Here is an 18,159-nt window from a genome sequence, read left to right on the forward strand (position 1 = left end):
ATTTGTCGCCATTCAACGAGCGTGTGCAATTTAACAGCATGACATCTTAGGGATCTCTATTTACTCAGGGTAACATAATCTTTCACATTTTACAAAAAAATTAGGCTAACTTTACTGTTTTGTTTTTTAATTCATTAAAGTGTATTTGTTCCCAAAAAAATTGCATTTGAAAGACCACTGCACGGTGTGGCATAAAATATTGCAAGAACCGACATTTTATTTTCTAGGGTCTCTGCTAAAAACATATATGTTGTTTGGGGGCTCTAATGAATTTTCTAGCAAAAAATACTGATTTTGACTAGTAAACAAATTTCAGAAAAGGGCCTGGTCTTAACGTGGGTTAAGAAAGCTCCTTTTAAATTAAATTGACATTCATATATGATTCTACTGATGCATGGATTGTAGTGACTATAGCTGTATTAGTGCACTTGCACTAAAAAAAAAAAAAAAAAAAAATATATATACTTTTTTTTTGCACGGATATTCACATTTTCAGGACAAGCTTTCAAGGTGTACAGTACGCCCTACACCCCGAAAGCTTGTCCTGAAAATGTGGATGTTAGTGCAAATAAAAAAAGTATAATGGACAGTTCTCAATGTTTTTTTTTTTTTTTTGTGTTAAACTAATCAGAGAGGCCAAAAAACAGGGTTTACCAAGGTTGTGACTGTGACCAGGCCTCTGGAGAAGACAGGCCATTTCATAGGTGAAAAAAAACAGTGGCAGGAGGACTAAGAAAGCGTACCATGTGAATGCTCTGCATGTGAATCTGCTGCCAAAGCTTAGTAATCAGAATAGCTTTGCACTGCCACCTAGTGATAATTGAACAAATATTTTTATAAGCTGCTGCTATCACCTATGTCAGGGGTGTCCAAACTTTTTTCAAAGGGGGCCAGATTTGATGAAGTGAACATGTGTGAGGGTCGACCATTTTGCCTGACATTCTTTGAACCATTAAAATTCGGTCTAAGTGTGTTCGTTCGAGCAACTAATACACTGCCCAACAAGAATTCTCTTGCCTCTGTGGCTGTGTGTGGTGAAGAGATGAGCTCGGGTGTGTTATTTGGATATACCGTATTTATTGGCATATAACACGCACCTTCACTTTAAGAGGGAAGTTTCAGAAAAAAAAAGGAAAATTTCAAAAACTTTGAAGCAAAGTAAGTGTCGGTGCAGCCTGATTGATGCCTATCTGCAGCCTCGGAGGGGGATAGGCAGGGTGGCGGGACGACCGCCGACAGATTATATATAGGAGAATCTCCTGTTTACATGGCGGCCTCTTTAATACAAAGTCCCGCCTCCTATGATAGACAGAAAAGTCATCCAATGGCAGCCCAGGAGACAGGACTTCCAATTACAGCCGTCGCCAAATAAACAGGAGATTCTCCTATATATAATCTGTCGGCGGTCGTCCCGCCACCCTGCCTATCCCCCTCCGAGGCTGCAGATAGGCATCAATCAGGCTGCACCGACACTTACTTTGCTTCAAAGTTTTTGAAAATTTACGTTTTTTCCTGAAACTTCCCTCTTAAAGTGAAGGTGCGTGTTATATGCCAATAAATACGGTATATCCAAATAACACACCCAAGCTCATCTGTATGTAATCTGATGGCGCTCGTCCCACCCCCCTCCCTGTCCCCTCCGAGGCAGCACTGATAGATACAGTATATATCTATGTCCTAAGAGGTTTTGGGCATGGAGGGAAGAGGGGGAAACTTCCGGTGAATTTGCCTAGGCGATTTCAGCATAAGTGGAAGTGGGTAGCTGCCAAACCTCACATTGTTACAGCGGGGGGAATCTTAAAATCGGAACTTTCAAATCCAATTCGAATGACAGGAGAAGGTGACCAGCTCTCAATGGTGCCAGTTCACACAGCTTCGGGGCAGCTGCAGTCCGCATTTAAACCTGAATCGTGAACAGGGACGCAATGGGCCCCCTGCTGTGCCAAGGAACTTCACCCTAAATGGGGTGAAGTTCCTTGGCACAGCAGGGGGCCCGTTTCGTCCCTGTTCATGATTCAGGTGCGAATCAGGTCAGAATTTCTGCCTGAATTGACACCCGATTCAGAGCCAAAGACGCACAAAAAACGTTTTAAATGCGCACTGCAGACGCCCCATTGAGAGCCGGTCACATTTTCCTGTCATACGAATTGGATGCGGGAGTGTGAACCCAACCTTAAAGTTGAACTCAAGCCTTACCATTTTCCACACACTTAGAAAATCCTCTACTGTGCTGAAATTGACTCCTCTCAATTTCCTTGAATATCCACAACATAACTCTTTAAAGCTGCAGCAGCCATCTTGAGCCCACCTTCATTTTTTGTTTGAACAATGTCAATCAATCAATCCCCGCTCCTCCTGATCCCTACGTGTCGTTGCCCTACTCTCACAGCTACTTACTTGTGGTGCCATCATTTTGTTCCTTAGCATTATGTGAGAGAACACATCTCCAACATCTCTTGTGACATGCATACTTGCTGGTTGGTGCAGACTTTAGCTGAGCAAATTGCAGATCGGTTGCTTGAATACAAATCAATCAACTGATTCACAGATTGCACAGGTAAAGTATGCAGCACCCAAGGAGAAACAACCGTGTCTCAAGGTTTAACATTTGATAAAATAAATAATGATACAAGCCAACAGTCAGTCTGAAAGTTGTAAACTCTCAAAGATTAGAATAAAATTAGAGCGGAGCTCCAGTTTCCTTCAGAAAAAAATGTAAAGTCAGCAGCTACAATTACTGTAGCTGCTGACTTTTAATATTAGGACACTTACCTGTCCCCAAATCCAGCGTTGTCCTCACCTGAGCAGATTTTTTAATTGCCTCTCAGATGCTAATCCGCCGCTGTCACCTCGTTTAAGGAAAACCGTCATTGAAGCCTTGAGGCTTCGCTGCCGGCTCCCTACTGCCATGTACTAACCGTGCTTTGTGAATGGCCCGGCAGCGGTCAAAACCAAGTACCCGCTCAGTTTCACATGTGGCAGTGGAGGGGGTGAGGGGGCAAACAAGCAGAGCTTCCCCTTTTGGGTGGAACTCTGCTTTAACCAAACACTCAAATTGGTATCCATTAAATAATGTAATGGAAACTGAACAAGTGTCTATACACCTAGAATATTTTTGCAGATAATTAGTCCATGTGTGGGCCATCACCTATTCATAAGGCCAAAAGATACTCACCAACTGAGATGGAAGAAGCAATTGTATGTGAGCTAGCTGCATACGCTCATGAATGTGGCTCTCATGCAATCAATTCCAATGATCTGTGCATATACGTGGGTTTGGCCATTACAATGGGTGGTAAAATATATTCCAGGTCAATCCATCTGGAATCGACAGTGACAAGTATCTGACAGTCATATGTAACAGTCGATGTGGCTAATAAGAATTTTTATAAAACACCACCAGACCATTTTATTCATTTTTTCCCCATGCCTTTTGGAGCTGCATAAATTCTATCACCTTCTCCAGTTGCTCTACTGCCCTACTACGCCACAGCTTGTGCTGCTTTCCCACAGGTTTGCACAGGGCACATAACCTGCAGCAAGAAAGGCAAGGCCTTACTTATTGTTGTACAATGTCAAACATCATCATAGCAGCTATTATAATTTACAAGTGAGAAATCTGCATGGTTCTTCATATTACTTTAGATAATAACCCATCTGACAACCACACCACACCCCTGCCATCTGATCTAGTATTTACATGGTATTATGTGGTGCTTCTCACTAAATTTTATAAATATTAAATATCTTTTGGCACTTTTGTTAAACCATCTTCATAAGCACACTCTATGGGCCAGATCCACAAAGAAGTTACATTGGCGTATCTATTGATACGCCGCGTAACTTCTAGGATGCTCCGGCGTATCTTTGTTTTGTATCCACAAAACAAGATACGCCTGAATGGGGGCTAGATCCGACTGACGTACGTCTTAGTACGCCGTCGGATCTTAGGTGCATATTTACACTGGCCGCTAGGTGGCGCTTCCGTTGATTTCCGCGTAGAGTATGCAAATTAGCTAGATACGCCAATTCTCAGAACGTACATCCGGCCAGCGCATTTTTTTACGTAGTTTACGTAAGGCTTTTTTCGGCGCAACGTTATCCCTGCGTCTATGAGGGGTACGCAATGTTAAGTATGGACGTCGGGCCAGCGTCAAATTTTCCGTCGTTTGTGTAAAACGTTCGCGAATAGGGCATTGACTATTTGCGACGTGATTTCGAGCATGTGCATTGGGATACCCCCAGGGACGACGCATGCGCCGTTAAAAAAAAACGTCATTTACGTGGGGTCAAGTTTAATTAACATAAAACACGCCCACATATTTGTCATTTGAATTCCGCGCCCTTACGCCGACACATTTACACTACACCGCCGTAGCTTACGGCGCAAATTCTGAGATACACTACGCCCGCTTATATTTACGCCGAGGTACGTGGATCTGGCCCTATATGTGTATCTTACAAAGAGTGATAGAGAAAGGGGTTCACACTATACTACACGACAGTAGTACGACTTTCATCCTACTTTGCTCTGCGACATCGATCCTACATCCATCCGACTTTCATGAACAGGATACTACTTTGATCCAACTTTGTGATAGTCTGACTTGTTCTTTGACCAATCAAAACAATCCCAGAGTGAGATAAATTCCTTTTACTCCTGCTGTAATCACAATGTCGGATGTCAAAAGTCAGATGGTAAGGACAAGGGTCCTACTTTGATCCTACTTCAATGATATTCAATGGGCTGAAGTAGGATCAAAGTCAGACCAAAGTAGTACAGGGAGCATTTTCAAAGTCGGACCGACTTGTGTCGGACCAGTTAAGACGACTCTCATGGGGAAATATGGATTTTCACGCGTCATGCGACATGAGCTCCCAATGTCGGAGCGTTTGTCGGACCAGTGTGATCCCGGCCTCAAGGTAGGAGATGCAAATGATGAGCCTTTTCACCGAATCTGGAGCCCCAGGTGCTGGCAATGCATATAACAATGCAAGATAAGGAGGAATGTCTGGACAACTACACGGCTGTCCAAACATTCCTCCTTATTGGAATTATCTTACAAAGAGCTTGGACTTAAAATGAAAGTCCACAAAAAAATAATTTGTCAAAGAAGGTTTCCACCTTCTTTTTTAACCTACCAGGTTTTAGTGCAGCATATGCTCCTATCCAGATGATGTATTTTTCCTGCAAAGGCCTTGCCTTAAGCAGGACAATGCTAAACTGCCTACTGCATCTATGACAACAGCATGCCTTTGTAGTAATAGAGCCCAGATGCTTAACTGGCCTGCCTGCAGTCCAGACCTTTTACCAATGGATAATATTTTGCACATATTGAAACAAAAATACTACAAAGATGACTCAGGACTGATGAGCAGTTAGGATTCTATATCAGGCAAGAATGGGACAACATACCTCTCCCAAAACTCCAGAAACTGATCTCCTCAGTTCCCAGACATTTACACAGTAAAAAACACATTAAAGTGAATTTTAGGGCAAACTAACGCAATACACTACCGACATTTTTGGTAAAATATAAAAGATAAGTTTGCGCCGAGTAAACAGATACCCAACATGTCCAACCTTAAATTTGAGTGCGCCCATGAAATGACAACAAACTTCAATACCTTATATTTGCTATAGGGGATGCTTCAAAAGCCCCCTATAGGTATCAGTTTAGTGTTATGGAAGAGGTCTTGTGTTAGAATTATTGCTCTCCCTCTGGCGCATGATAATATGTAACGTGTATCGTTTTCACGTGTAGGCGCCCTTGATGCATGACTTTATGTTCATACGTGCCTATATGTGGGGTTGGGGGGGGGGGCTATGTGATGATTTTCCCCCTAACGACCGGGCTATTTTTTGCGATATGGCACTGTGTCGCTTTAACTAACAATTGCACAATCATGCAACGCTGTACCCAAACAAAATTGATGTCCTTTTTTTCCCCACAAATAGAGCTTTCTTTTGGTAGGATCACCCTATAAACAAAAAAATGTTGCTACAATAAATATCCCCAAAAAAACATTTCTTAATCAGTTTAGGACAATATGTATTTTACATATTTTTGGTAAAAAAAAAAAAAATTAAATAATGATTGGTTTGCACAATTATATGGCATTTTTATTAATAGTTTTTTTTTTTTTTTTTAGTAATGGCGGTGATCAGCGATTTTTTGAGGGACTGCGACATACAGATCGGACACTTTAATACTTTTTTGGGGCCAGTAACATTTATACAGCGATCAGAGCTAAGCCACTGATCACTGTATAAATGACACTGGCAGGGAAGGGGTTAACACTAAGGGGTGATCAAGGGGTAAAGTGTTCCCTAGGGAGGGGTTTCTAACTGTAGGGGGAGTGTACTGACAGGGAGTAGAGAGATCGTTGTTCCTAATTACTTGGAATAAACTATCTCTCTCTACTCCCCTGTCAGAACGGGGATCTGTGAATACATTGGCAGACACCCGTTCTGGCTTTCTGTGGAGCAATCGTGGGTGGCAAGAGGAAATCGCGGCCACCAGCCACTTGTATCAGCTCTGGCGATGCATTGCGGGTGCGCCTGTGTCTGCTATAGCCATTAAAAAGGGACAGACGTACACTTACGGGCCAACCTGTCACAGTATAAATGCGGCGGCTGGTTGGCAAGCGGTTTATGAGATATGCAGATCGCATTGTAGAACATCTTTTCCTGGCTAAACTAGCTGGGGACACCAAGATTTTGACCTGGAAGTGACGTCATAGACACTGCTTTCTGGGTCACAAGAACCTGGCAGCGAAAGGGGTTTTATATTTTCTTTTGTGAATAAAATATAAGTTTATGAGATTTACAAATAATTACATTCTCATACCTCATGAAATAGGAATGATGGACACCCGCTAGTAAATGTATGTATTGAATAAATAGAGAAAATGTATCATAGCACAGAGTAGTACTGCGGATACATTAAAGTAGTATGTGTGCCGCGTCCTGGTATATAGTGACAAAGAAGGAGAATACAAAGGGCTATTCTAGGACTTTGTAGGCACAGTAATAGACCATATTTTATGAAAAAATATATAGTAAATGTATGTAGGCATAGAACACCCCCACACCCCCTTAACCACTTCATTACTGGGCACTTAAACCCCCTTCATGCCCAGACCAATTTTCAGCTTTCAGCGCTGACGCATTTTGAATGACAATTGCGCGGTCATACAACACTGTATCCAAATTATATTTTTATCATTTTTTCCCAACAAATAGAGCTTTCTTTTGGTGGTATTTGATCACCTCTGCGATTTTTATTTTTTGCGCTATAAACAAAAAAAGACAGAAAATTTGGAAAAAAAACACAATATTTTTTACTTTTTGTTATAATAATATCCCATTTTTTTTAAAAAAAATAAAAATTTCTCTCGGTTTAGGCCGATACATATTCTTCTACATATTTTTGTTAAAAAAAAAAAATCGCAATAAGCGTATATTGATCGGTTTGCGCAAAAGTTATAGCGCCTACAAAATAGGGGATAGATTTATGTTTTTTGTTTTTTTTTACTAGTAATGGCGGCGATTTGCGGGCGTTTTTTTTGTCAGGCCTGCGATATTGCGGCGGACGTATCGGACACTTTTGAAACAATTTTGGGACCATTCACATTTATACAGCGATCAGTGCTATAAAAATGCACTAATTACTGTATAAATGTGACTGGCAGTGAAGGGGTTAACACTAGAAGGTGAGGAAGGGGTTAAATGTATTCCCTCATTGTGTTCTTACTGTGGGGGGAGGGGGGTGACTGGGGGAGGTGACCGATGCTGTGTCCCTATGTAAAGGGACACAGATCGGTCTCCTCTCTCCCTGACAGCACGTGGAGCTCTGTGTTTACACACAGAGCTCCACGTCCTGCTGTGTTACCGACGATCGCGGGTGTCTGGCAGACATCGCGCCCGCCAGGCACTCGCATCGGCTCCCGAGCGATGCGCCGGGCACGTTGTTTCCCCGCTGCGCGCCCCCAGCTGCGCGCACGGAGAACAACAACAACAGGACGTCCAGGGACGTCCACCCGGCACTTGAGAGCCGCGCTGTGGATGTCTTTTGTCCATAGCGCGGATCCCAAGTGGTTAAAAGGAGAATTGTACCAAAATAATTATTGGTTAAACCTACAAGTGCTTTTTTTACGACTACTATTTTTTTTTTTATATTGGCTTTTGGAATTTACAAATGCAGCAATTTAGATATTGGATGAGAGGTTTAGCACTGGGAAACATTTTTTGATAAGTAGTGCATTATATATATAACTATATAGATCAGACCAAATGAGGGACAAATGAGGATGAAAGAGGGACAGAGGAACTTTTCTCCAAATTAGGGACAGCCTCTCAAAATCAGGGACAGTTGGGAGCTATGCATTCTGTTTTTATATCGTTTTTACACAGCACCCCAACTTTTTTGGAACTGGGGTTGTGAGGCCTATTTAGTTCCAGGGACAAATCTCAGGATATCAGACACAGGTAACGATGACAGTGTTGGACAAGCAATGATCCGAAAGTCTCTTACCTTCTGTGAAGCTCCCTATGAGGGTGATGGCAATAAACACTTTGCCTTCAGGTTCCAAATCAATCTGCAAAAATAAACAAACAATGTTGATATAAACTACTGTACTGCTAATTGCTTGCCTGCTTACATTTTATACAAACATCTTTATTAGCTTTCCCCGTGTCACCTTCACAGGTTACAGGAGTCTTTTTCTATAGGTTAGAACACAGATAAGAACTTCAAAAATGTGCAGTTTTAGTGATGCATTTAAGTTGTCTCGATTTGTCTCGGTATATAAACTTTTTCGACCTGAACCCTGTGCTGTTCACCCGCATAAGGCTTCAGGAACACTGGGCAGGAAAAAAAAAATATTTTACAAGTATTTGGCATTTCCTTTTTTCAGCCTGTAAGCACACTTGTATGTTAGCTTATGTGTCCAAGCACAAATGTTTACATCTCGCCATCTCGTTCAGAAGAGAAGCGTATGGGCAAAAAAAAAAAAAAAACCTGAACGCACATAAAACCGCATAAGTGCATGTTAACATGTTTATGCATTCTAATGGCCAGAATAAATATTCTGGCCAATAAAATACATTAAACACCAAATGCGTTTGCAAAACACATATAAACACATGGGCGGTTTTTCTCCTGCCTAAGAAAAGGTATTTACAGTAGCTGACCAACAGTGTACATGAGGCCTAAGTGGTGCATTGATCATGTAGTTTCATAGTGTCCTTTGTTACCCTGTACACACAGTCTATAGTAGAGTAAACTTCACATTCTGAGGTCAGAAGTTTCTGTTTGTATTCAAACATGAGGCATGCAGCATGGCACTGAACAGGTTAATGCATGACCTGTCTCTTGTGTGAGAACTGACACTTCCTGTGAAGAAACTACATTTCCTACAATCCCAGGGTGTCTTAGTCTAGCACTGTATCCTGCGGGTGTGGTGCCCTTTTCTGCATGCTTTCGGAAAGCGCACCAAACCAGCAGAATAAAATAGAAGTGCGCTTCCCTGGTTTGAGATCAAAGGCCTTTTCGGAGGCCACAAGGTAAGCTCCTGCCCTAGACATAAATGAGCACATAGCAGGCACCACAAAGAGGGGAAACGCCATCCATACGGACAAATCCACACACTGGGATGTAGGGGGGACGAGTACTACATCGGTATACAGGAATTGCTTTGGAGCCATCCACTCAGGGTGCCTTACTGAAGATCCCGATAGCCCCACATCCTGCCTGCTGAGCCCATACTGCCCCACAGTGGGTCATTGGATTTTGGCCACCTCTGCCCACTGGTTAATTACAGGACCTGAATTTTTTGCTTTCAAGAACAAATTGGTGCTGGATTGATGTTCCTCAGTATCTCCATCTCCAGAGTTTGCTTTTATTAGCTTTTTCGTATGGAGTCACTCTTATTGAGTATAAAAACTTTGACTGTACTCACCCCTGCTTGTTACCCCTGATGAAGGTTGTATACCGGAAACGCATCGGGTACCAGGGAACATCACTCATAGGAAAGTTTCAGCGTCATTTTTGTCATATGTTCTGTTGTACAGTTGATGTTTGTTTTGTTACATACATTTTTATTTATGTCTTTTGACATTTCTATGTAATAAAATACTGTTTCTACATACCGTATTTATCGGTGTATACCGCGCACTTTTTTGCCCTGAAAATCAGGGCAAAATCGTGGGTGCGCGATATATACGCCGATACCTGCTTTCCCGAGCCGAGTTTGAATACTGCGCCGGCATATACCGAGCGCAGTACACTCGTGTATAGTCGGGCAGGCTCGGCTCCTCTCGCGCTCACGTCCTGGACGTACAGGACGTGAGCGCGAGAGTAGCCGAGCCTGCCCGACTATACACGAGTGTACTGCGCTCGGTATATGCCGGCACAGTATTCAAACTTGGCGCGGGAAAGCGGGGATCAAGCGGGGAGGACGCCGCAGAAGGACACCCGAAGCCGCAGACGGACGCCGGACCCGACGCCGCGCAAGACACCAAAACTGTAAGTACTAAAATCTTTTTTTTACAGGAATGTCGGGTCCACTTTAGGGGTGCGCGCTATACGCCGGAGCGCACAATACCCCGATGAATACGGTACATCACAGTGTCTGGCTTTTTAAAGTCCCATCCTAGGGGGAACAATCTTTTGTTTGTGACATAAATGAGCACATAACCCGTGCAGTGCAAGAACAGCCCCACTGCATAGAAAAACTATTTTTTTGCCCAGATGCCTGGAGTTGGGCTTTAAAAGTATGCCACGTCTTACTTGTTCATTTGATATCCATTGAATATACAAGGTACGTCAAGAATATAATAAGAATGAAGTTCCTACGCTCGAGAAAGGGATCGGGGAAGGGAGAATCTGCCAAAGGTCACTTGGGGTGGGGTGCCAGGTATACGTTAGAACACAGATCAGTTGCATTCCAGGCCTGTCAGTCGAGAAATTCTTTTTTGACACCATGTTCAAGTGCTTCATATTAAGAAAAATGCAAATGAGTTTGGAACAGCAGTACACAATAAAAAGTGCATCAGAAACATTGGAAATGGTGAGGAAAGCATATGAAGAAGCTGGGTTATCATCTGCGCATGTGTACCCATGGCACAAGGCCTTCAAGGAAGGAGGAGGAGGTGTTTAAGACAAACCATGATCAGGACCCCCTCTCCGTCAAAAACAGAACACAATGTGGATGGGATGAAGTCTGTTCTCAACCGTGACTAAAGGCTCACCATCAGAATTAAGAGGAAACGGGATTACCAAGTCATTTAATTGTTCATGAAATCTTGACTCAGGATTTGAAGGGTTTGAAAGCACAACATTTTGGTAGTGTGGCCAACGTCTACAGAGCCACTATGCAGGCTCGGAATGCCATCCCACCACTTCCAGAAGAATAGAAAAATCGCTGGGACTCTTGTGCACACTTTGCAAGGGGCATACTTTAAAAGGAGACAATGTTCAATTGTAACATTTTTCAATAAAATATTTTTTTCAAATAGAATTGCTTATTGCTTTCTGGACCCACCTTGTACCTTAACCCTATTTGTACCGCCCAATGGGCATCGATTTGTTATATACAATACTGTTTCTCCTAACCATTTCCTATGTATGTTATGTTAAGTTAACATGCTGCCATCTAGTGACCTTTTGTGGTAATGCACAGTTTTCTGTTTTTCTTTTGTCTGATCTATGACACACTTCCTCTCTGTGTAATGCTCCACCCTTCTTCCTGAGTTTGTATTTCCTGTCTAATGGAGAAAAGCTTAACAGGCCTGATGTAACATGGCCACATGTATTCTGTATAAGTAAGCTACAGACAGTATCATCTTTTGACCGCACAATACTACAACCTGTTAATCTGCTGTAACCTGTCATCTGATGTATTCTGATGTTTTGGATTAAAGCAACTTCTGTGAATAGAATCGGTATTGGTGAGTTCAAGCTGATGAGGATTGTCCTCAGTGATTATATCTGCTTATACAGGCCAGGCATAGAGGTTTCATGAGGGATAGATCGCTTCACAACAATCAGCGTCAGAATACTATTTGTTGTCTCTCCCCAAGCCGACTGTAAAAACCTGGCGGAGGAAGACAGAAAACAGAATCGGATACACGATGTGCGTAACCAGATTCTGTTTTCTACTTTCTATATTGGGTCTGGTGCAGGCCTCCAGGGAGGGACTGTGACACGGGCAGGAACTTATTCTGCTTGAGCAATCCTCCGTTTGCAGTGTGTCACCTCTCGCTTCGCTCAGTAGAGGACGTCTGCGTTTAGTAGACGGACAGTAGGCTGGTAACCTAGGCAGGAGGAGAAATAAAAGATGTATCAGGCTATGCACATTGCGTTGGATAAGCAACGTGCTTAGGATACACGATGGGCATAGAGTGCAGTTATTTTATTATTTTAAAATATATGCCAATTTTTTTTTATATATTTTGCTATCGTTTTGAATCGTTCATATAGATATATCACTTTATATATTGCATTCTTTCTTACATTTAATGTCATAGATTTACATAATTCCAAATGATTGATAAATTGTAGTGACTGAAGCAGGCTAAATATAACCGTTTCGTCACACTGAATCCCACTTTGAAATCGTGCGACTTTACTTAAATCCACGTAATTTCAAAGTTGCATGTCAGTGCGACATGGAAGAAATCTGTGCGACTTCATGCACAGATGTCTATGCAAGTCGCACCTGAACTTGCAAAGAGAAGTGCAGGAACTACTTTTAAAATCTGTGCGACTCCGATGGAGTCCGAGTTGCACAGATTTGACCGCTTCCATAGAAACTATCAAATCGCACCAGCTTGACCGGGGACAAAAAGCCATTGAGAAACTGGTAGTTGTCATCATTCTAATTTGGTTTTAAAACGAAATGCTGCTCAGTCTAAAATGCCCGGGCCTATTTTTTGTCCCAGTCTGGGCCTGCTAGAGACAGTTAGGTAGATTCAGGTACCTGGGTGTAAACTTGCGGCGGCGTAGCTTAGCCTGTTTAGGCTACGCCGCCGTAAGTTAGCTAGGCAAGTACATGATTCTCAATGTACTTGCCTGCTAATGTACAGCGGCGTAGCCTAAAGCGGACGGGCGTAAGGGCGCCGAATTCAAATGTGTTGGAGGGGGGCGTGTTTGATGGTAATGAGGCTTGACCTCACGTTTTTTAAGTTTTTTCTCCAATGCGCATGCGCCGGGCGCCTACATTTCCCAGTGTGCATTGCGGCTAAGTACGCCGCACGGGCCTATTGATTTCGACGTGGACGTAAACGACGTAAATCCCGATTCGCGGACGACTTACGCAAACGACGTAAAACATTTGAATCTCGCGGCGGGAACGGCGGCCATACTTTGACATTGTTATTCCACCTAATAGGTGGAATAACTTTAGGCCTGCTAAAGCCTTACGGAAACGGCGTAAATCGACTGCGGCGGCCGGGCATACGTTCGTGAATCGGTGTATCAACTCATTTACATATTCTACGCCGACCACAATGGAAGCGCCACCTAGCGGCCATCCAAAATATTGCAATCTAAGATAGGACGGCGCAAGCCGCCGTATCTTAGATATGTTTAGGGTGTCTCTGTTTGAGCATACGCTTAAACATAAGTCGACCTAACTCAGAATCTACGCCGACCTATCTACTGATAAGTCGGCCTAACTCTACCTGAATCTACCTAAGTATCTTCTAAACTCTAATAATTACAAAAAAGTAAACTTTTCTATAAAAACCCTGAATACTGTATCTACTCTGAAGAAACATTGCAGCTTCCCATGAAACATCACATTTATTAATTCACATTTAAAAGTTTTCATATCTGCAAAGAATTTGCGATTCCAGACTTTTATGAAATGTTTATGTTGTTGACATTTTTAGGCTACAAGAGGATTAAACATCATGGCACATTTTTCTATATGCCCCCTGTACAGGAAGTTGGCTATACAGAGGTCTGATTTATTCCTGAATTTATCAGTAAATGCTATCATACGTTCCACTTATTTAGTTTCTCCCGTTTACTGTCACTTTAAGAAATTAAATGTCCCATTAGGTAGAAAATGGCACGATTTCAAAGCAGAGTTGCTGTGCAAACTTGGAGTACCGGTTATGGGGATACCCAACCATTGGTTAGTCAGGATGACTGCCTGGCCCACCTGATAAAAAATGCTTAAGAACCTGCTAGGTAACTTTGCAATCTTCATTCTTGGCAATCCAATAGTTACAGCAATGCACACTTTCATAAGGTGAAACATTTTTGAGTGTTACACACAGCATGTGAACTACGCTAGATTTCCAAAGGTGTGTGGACATCTGAACTTCACACCTATATGTGCTTGCTGGTCACCTCACTCCAAAACCATTGGCATTGATATGGAGCCATGCTGCCGCTCCCGTTCCTTTCCCATTTCTTTGTGGCTATAAAAGGCCTCCACTATTTTGGAAAGTGTTTCCACCAGATAGCAGGTGTCATAAACCTTTTTAAAACAGGGGGCCAGTTTTACCGTCCCTCAGACTGTTGGGGGGCTGGACTCCTCGCCATTAAAGAGCCCCCCATCACAGATTCCTCTCCATCACAGATCCGCACAGAGCCCCCCCATCACAAATTCCTCTCCATCACAGAGCCTTCCCATCACAAAGCCCCCCCATCACAGATTCTCACAGAGCCCCCCCCCATCACAGATTCTCACAGAGCCCACCCCCCATCACAAATTCCTCTCCATCACAGAGCATTCCCATCACAAAGCCCCCCATGACAGATCCCCCCCATCACAAGTTTCTCTCCATCACAGAGCCTTCCCATCACAAAGCCCCCCCCATCACAGATTCCTCTCCATCACAGATCCTCACAGAGCCCCCCCCCCCCATCACAAATTCCTCTCCATCACAGAGCCCCCCCATCACAGATCCTCACAGAGCCCCCTCATCACAGATCCTCACAGAGCCTCCCCATCACAGATCCTCAGAGCCCCCCCCCCCATCACAGATCCTCACAGAGCCCCCCCCCATCACAGATTCATCTCCATTACAGATTCCTCTCCATCACAGAGCCCCCCCATCATCACAGAGCCCCCCCCCCATCACAGATTCCTCTCAATCACAGAGCCCCCCCATCACAAATTCCTCTCCATCACAGATCCTCACAGAGCCCCCCCCCCATCACAGATTCATCTCCATTACAGAGCCCCCCATCACAAATTCCTCTCCATCACAGATCCTCACAGAGCCCCCTGATCACAGATTCCTCTCCATCACAGAGCCCCCCCATCAGACTCCTCCCCCAGCACAGAACACCCCATCACAGACTCCCCTCTATCACAGAGCCTCCCCATGTCACATAGCCCCCCCATCAGACTCCTCTCCATCACAGATGCCCCCCCCCCCCAATCAATATTACACACTTTCATAAGATCGCAGCACTACAAGGTTGGAACTACACAAAAGTCTAAGGCTCCGTTCACACTGGACGACGATGCAGCTCACAACAGGAGTCCTGTGCATCCTGGTTCATCGTTTCAGGTCCGATTTCAGCCCGAATTTTGACAGCATTTCTCAACCTTTTTTTTTAGTTGCAGCACCTTAAAACGTATGCAAAATCTCCAGGCATCCCAATCTAAAATGTAACAAATGTAAACTTACTTATAAGTGGGAAACATGAGCCTGGGGCAATGCCTTGATTAAATACATTTTACATTGGTGTTACCCCAAACTTCGTACCTGGGGGGGTTTATAGTATGCCTGTAAAGTAGCGCTTGTTTCCCATGCTTAGAACTGTCCTTGCACAAAGTGTCAGGAAAAAAGTCATTTAATATCACTCGCGGCTATAATGAATTGTCCGCTCCCGGCAATAGAGAAAAGTCATTGAGTCATTGATAAAAAAAAAAAAGGCATGGGGGTCCCCTCAAATTCAATTACCAGGCCCTTCAGGTCTGGTATGGATATTAAGGGGAACCCCGCGTCAAATTTAAAAAGAAAATGACGTAGGGTTCCCACCAAATATCCATACCAGACCCTTCAGGTCTGGTATGGATTTTAAGGGGAACTCCATCCCAAATATAAAAAGAAATACAAAAATGGCGTGGAGTTCCAAAAATCAATACCAAACCTTTTATCCGAGCACGCAACCTGGCAGGCCGCAGGAAACGAGGGGGGATGAGAGAGCACCCCCCCCTCCTGAACCGTACCAGGCCACATGCCCTCAACATGGGGAGGATGCTTTGGGGGTCTGTGACCCCTCAAAGCACCATGTCCCCATGTTGATGGGGACAAGGGCCTTAACCCCACAACCCTTGCCCGGTGGTTGTGGGGGTCTGCGGACGGGGGGCTTATCAAAATCTTTAACAAAGGGGACCCCCAGATCCCGCCCCCCCCTATGTGAATTGTTAAGGGGTACATTGTACCCCTACCATTTCACAAAGAAAGTGTAAAAAAAATAAGAAAAAAACATGATCTCCTCTTCATCCAGGTCCAGGCTCCAGGGATGAGATGCGCAGCGCATCCTGTCTCCACTGGCGACACCCCGGGAATATCGTCGCCACAGCCTGACAGGTCTTAAGTCACGTGACCCCACCCCCCCTCTGACGCAAGCTCATCCCTATTGCTGATAATCTCAAAACTTTAACATTGTAGCAAAAGATGTGTGTTTCACTCATCAGTGGCGACCTTTTCGCTGTCATATGACACACCGCTGTTTCTCCTTCCAATCAGCAAAGACCTGTAGGGACATTTTTATATAAACTGGAGCAAAGTCATCAAACATATCGCAGTTGCCCAACCTACAATCAGAGTCAACATTCGAATACCGCAGGAAATGGTCTGGTTTCTATTCGTAGAATACAAATTTACAGGTGGTGCTCAATGTTCTGTACAACAAATCCAACAAAACAGAGTTCTTTGAATAGATACATGAGGATTCTGTATAATCTTATCTAAAATTTAATTGCAATCCGGTCTGCTGTTTTTAGAGCATGGGGGAAATTGTATTATTGGGAGATAGAAGAGCAGAGCTCTTGTTCAGAGAAAACAATTTCATAAATAAAAATGAAACGTTAAAAAAAAAAAAAAAAAATGTAAAAGCGAGGTTTCACAGCAGTTTCTACGGGTAATTGGTTCTAGTTTTCTTTGCTCCAGGATTCTGTGAATTGGAACCATGGTAACAGATTAAAAGTGTGCCCGGCATCAGCCAAAAGTGGAACCCAAACCTACTGCATTGGCAAGAGACAACAACTCCTTAGCGGCTGTGTCCCCATTGGGGAAGATTTGCTCACTTCCTATCCTAGTAATAGACAGAAAGGGTAAATCTTGCTGGATACCCATAGCAGCAAAAAAACAAACAAACAAACAAAAAAAAAAAACGTACTTTTAAACTGGGAATGTGTCAAAAACTCTGCCAGGCTTTTACTGCCTAGAGTTTGCTCAAAGAAGATTAAAAAATACCCTAAATTCTGCACACAAGCCTTCAAAATTAAGCAGTACACACTAAAAGGTATAATCAATAAAATGACTGGCGTGTTCTAGCAGGGGGACAGTCCCACTGTCAGAAAACAATAACTCAGTGGGGAGATCACTGTACTAACATCACATAGTTAGTACAGCAAGCTCCACAGTTTTTTGTATTCAGTCTGCTGGGTTGAACGGAAAAAAAAACTACCTGGGCCATGCTCCCTCCCACCCCTGACCGATTGCACACCGGTGGGTGGGTCTGCATGCAACTCCCTCCCCCCCTCCTCTGGGGGGGGGCACGCGACTAGAGGGATTAATTCCTCACCCCCCCCTCCCCCCCCCCCCCCCCCGATTTTTTTCCGCCATTGTGGGTTTAGTATTCAGGTTTTACCAATTTTTTCTATTTTATTTTTTAAATAGGAAGCAACATTGGATTTTTATCTTATTAGAAGTTATTGCTTTAATAATTACCCAACCGATAAAAACATAGCTACTATGAAAAATAAAAACTGCATAGTAGCCGAAGTCACAAATTACAGGTTTATCCACTTGACTAGTCCATGATCAGGAGATAGCAGATTCCGCTAAGCCTCCATTGTATCATGGGATCTTATTTTCTGGCTCAAACCTGCTCAGCTGTGATGCACCGATGAAGAAGATTGGATAAATGTGGGAACAAAAGTTTAAAGTAGAACTCCATG

General features: G+C 43.4%; 1 protein-coding gene across 1 annotated transcript in view; it reads right to left on the minus strand.

Annotated features, from left to right (window-relative positions):
* Nucleotides 1-18,159, minus strand: part of PRKCH (protein kinase C eta) — a 222,256-nt gene that overhangs the window by 126,104 nt on the left and 77,993 nt on the right. The window contains exon 2 of the mRNA XM_040332619.1: nucleotides 8,538-8,601. Coding sequence (XP_040188553.1) covers nucleotides 8,538-8,601 — 64 coding nt within the window. The remainder of the gene's footprint in view (nucleotides 1-8,537; nucleotides 8,602-18,159) is intronic.

Source organism: Rana temporaria, chromosome 13, assembly GCF_905171775.1.
Source record: "Rana temporaria chromosome 13, aRanTem1.1, whole genome shotgun sequence".
NCBI classification, from domain to species: domain Eukaryota; kingdom Metazoa; phylum Chordata; class Amphibia; order Anura; family Ranidae; genus Rana; species Rana temporaria.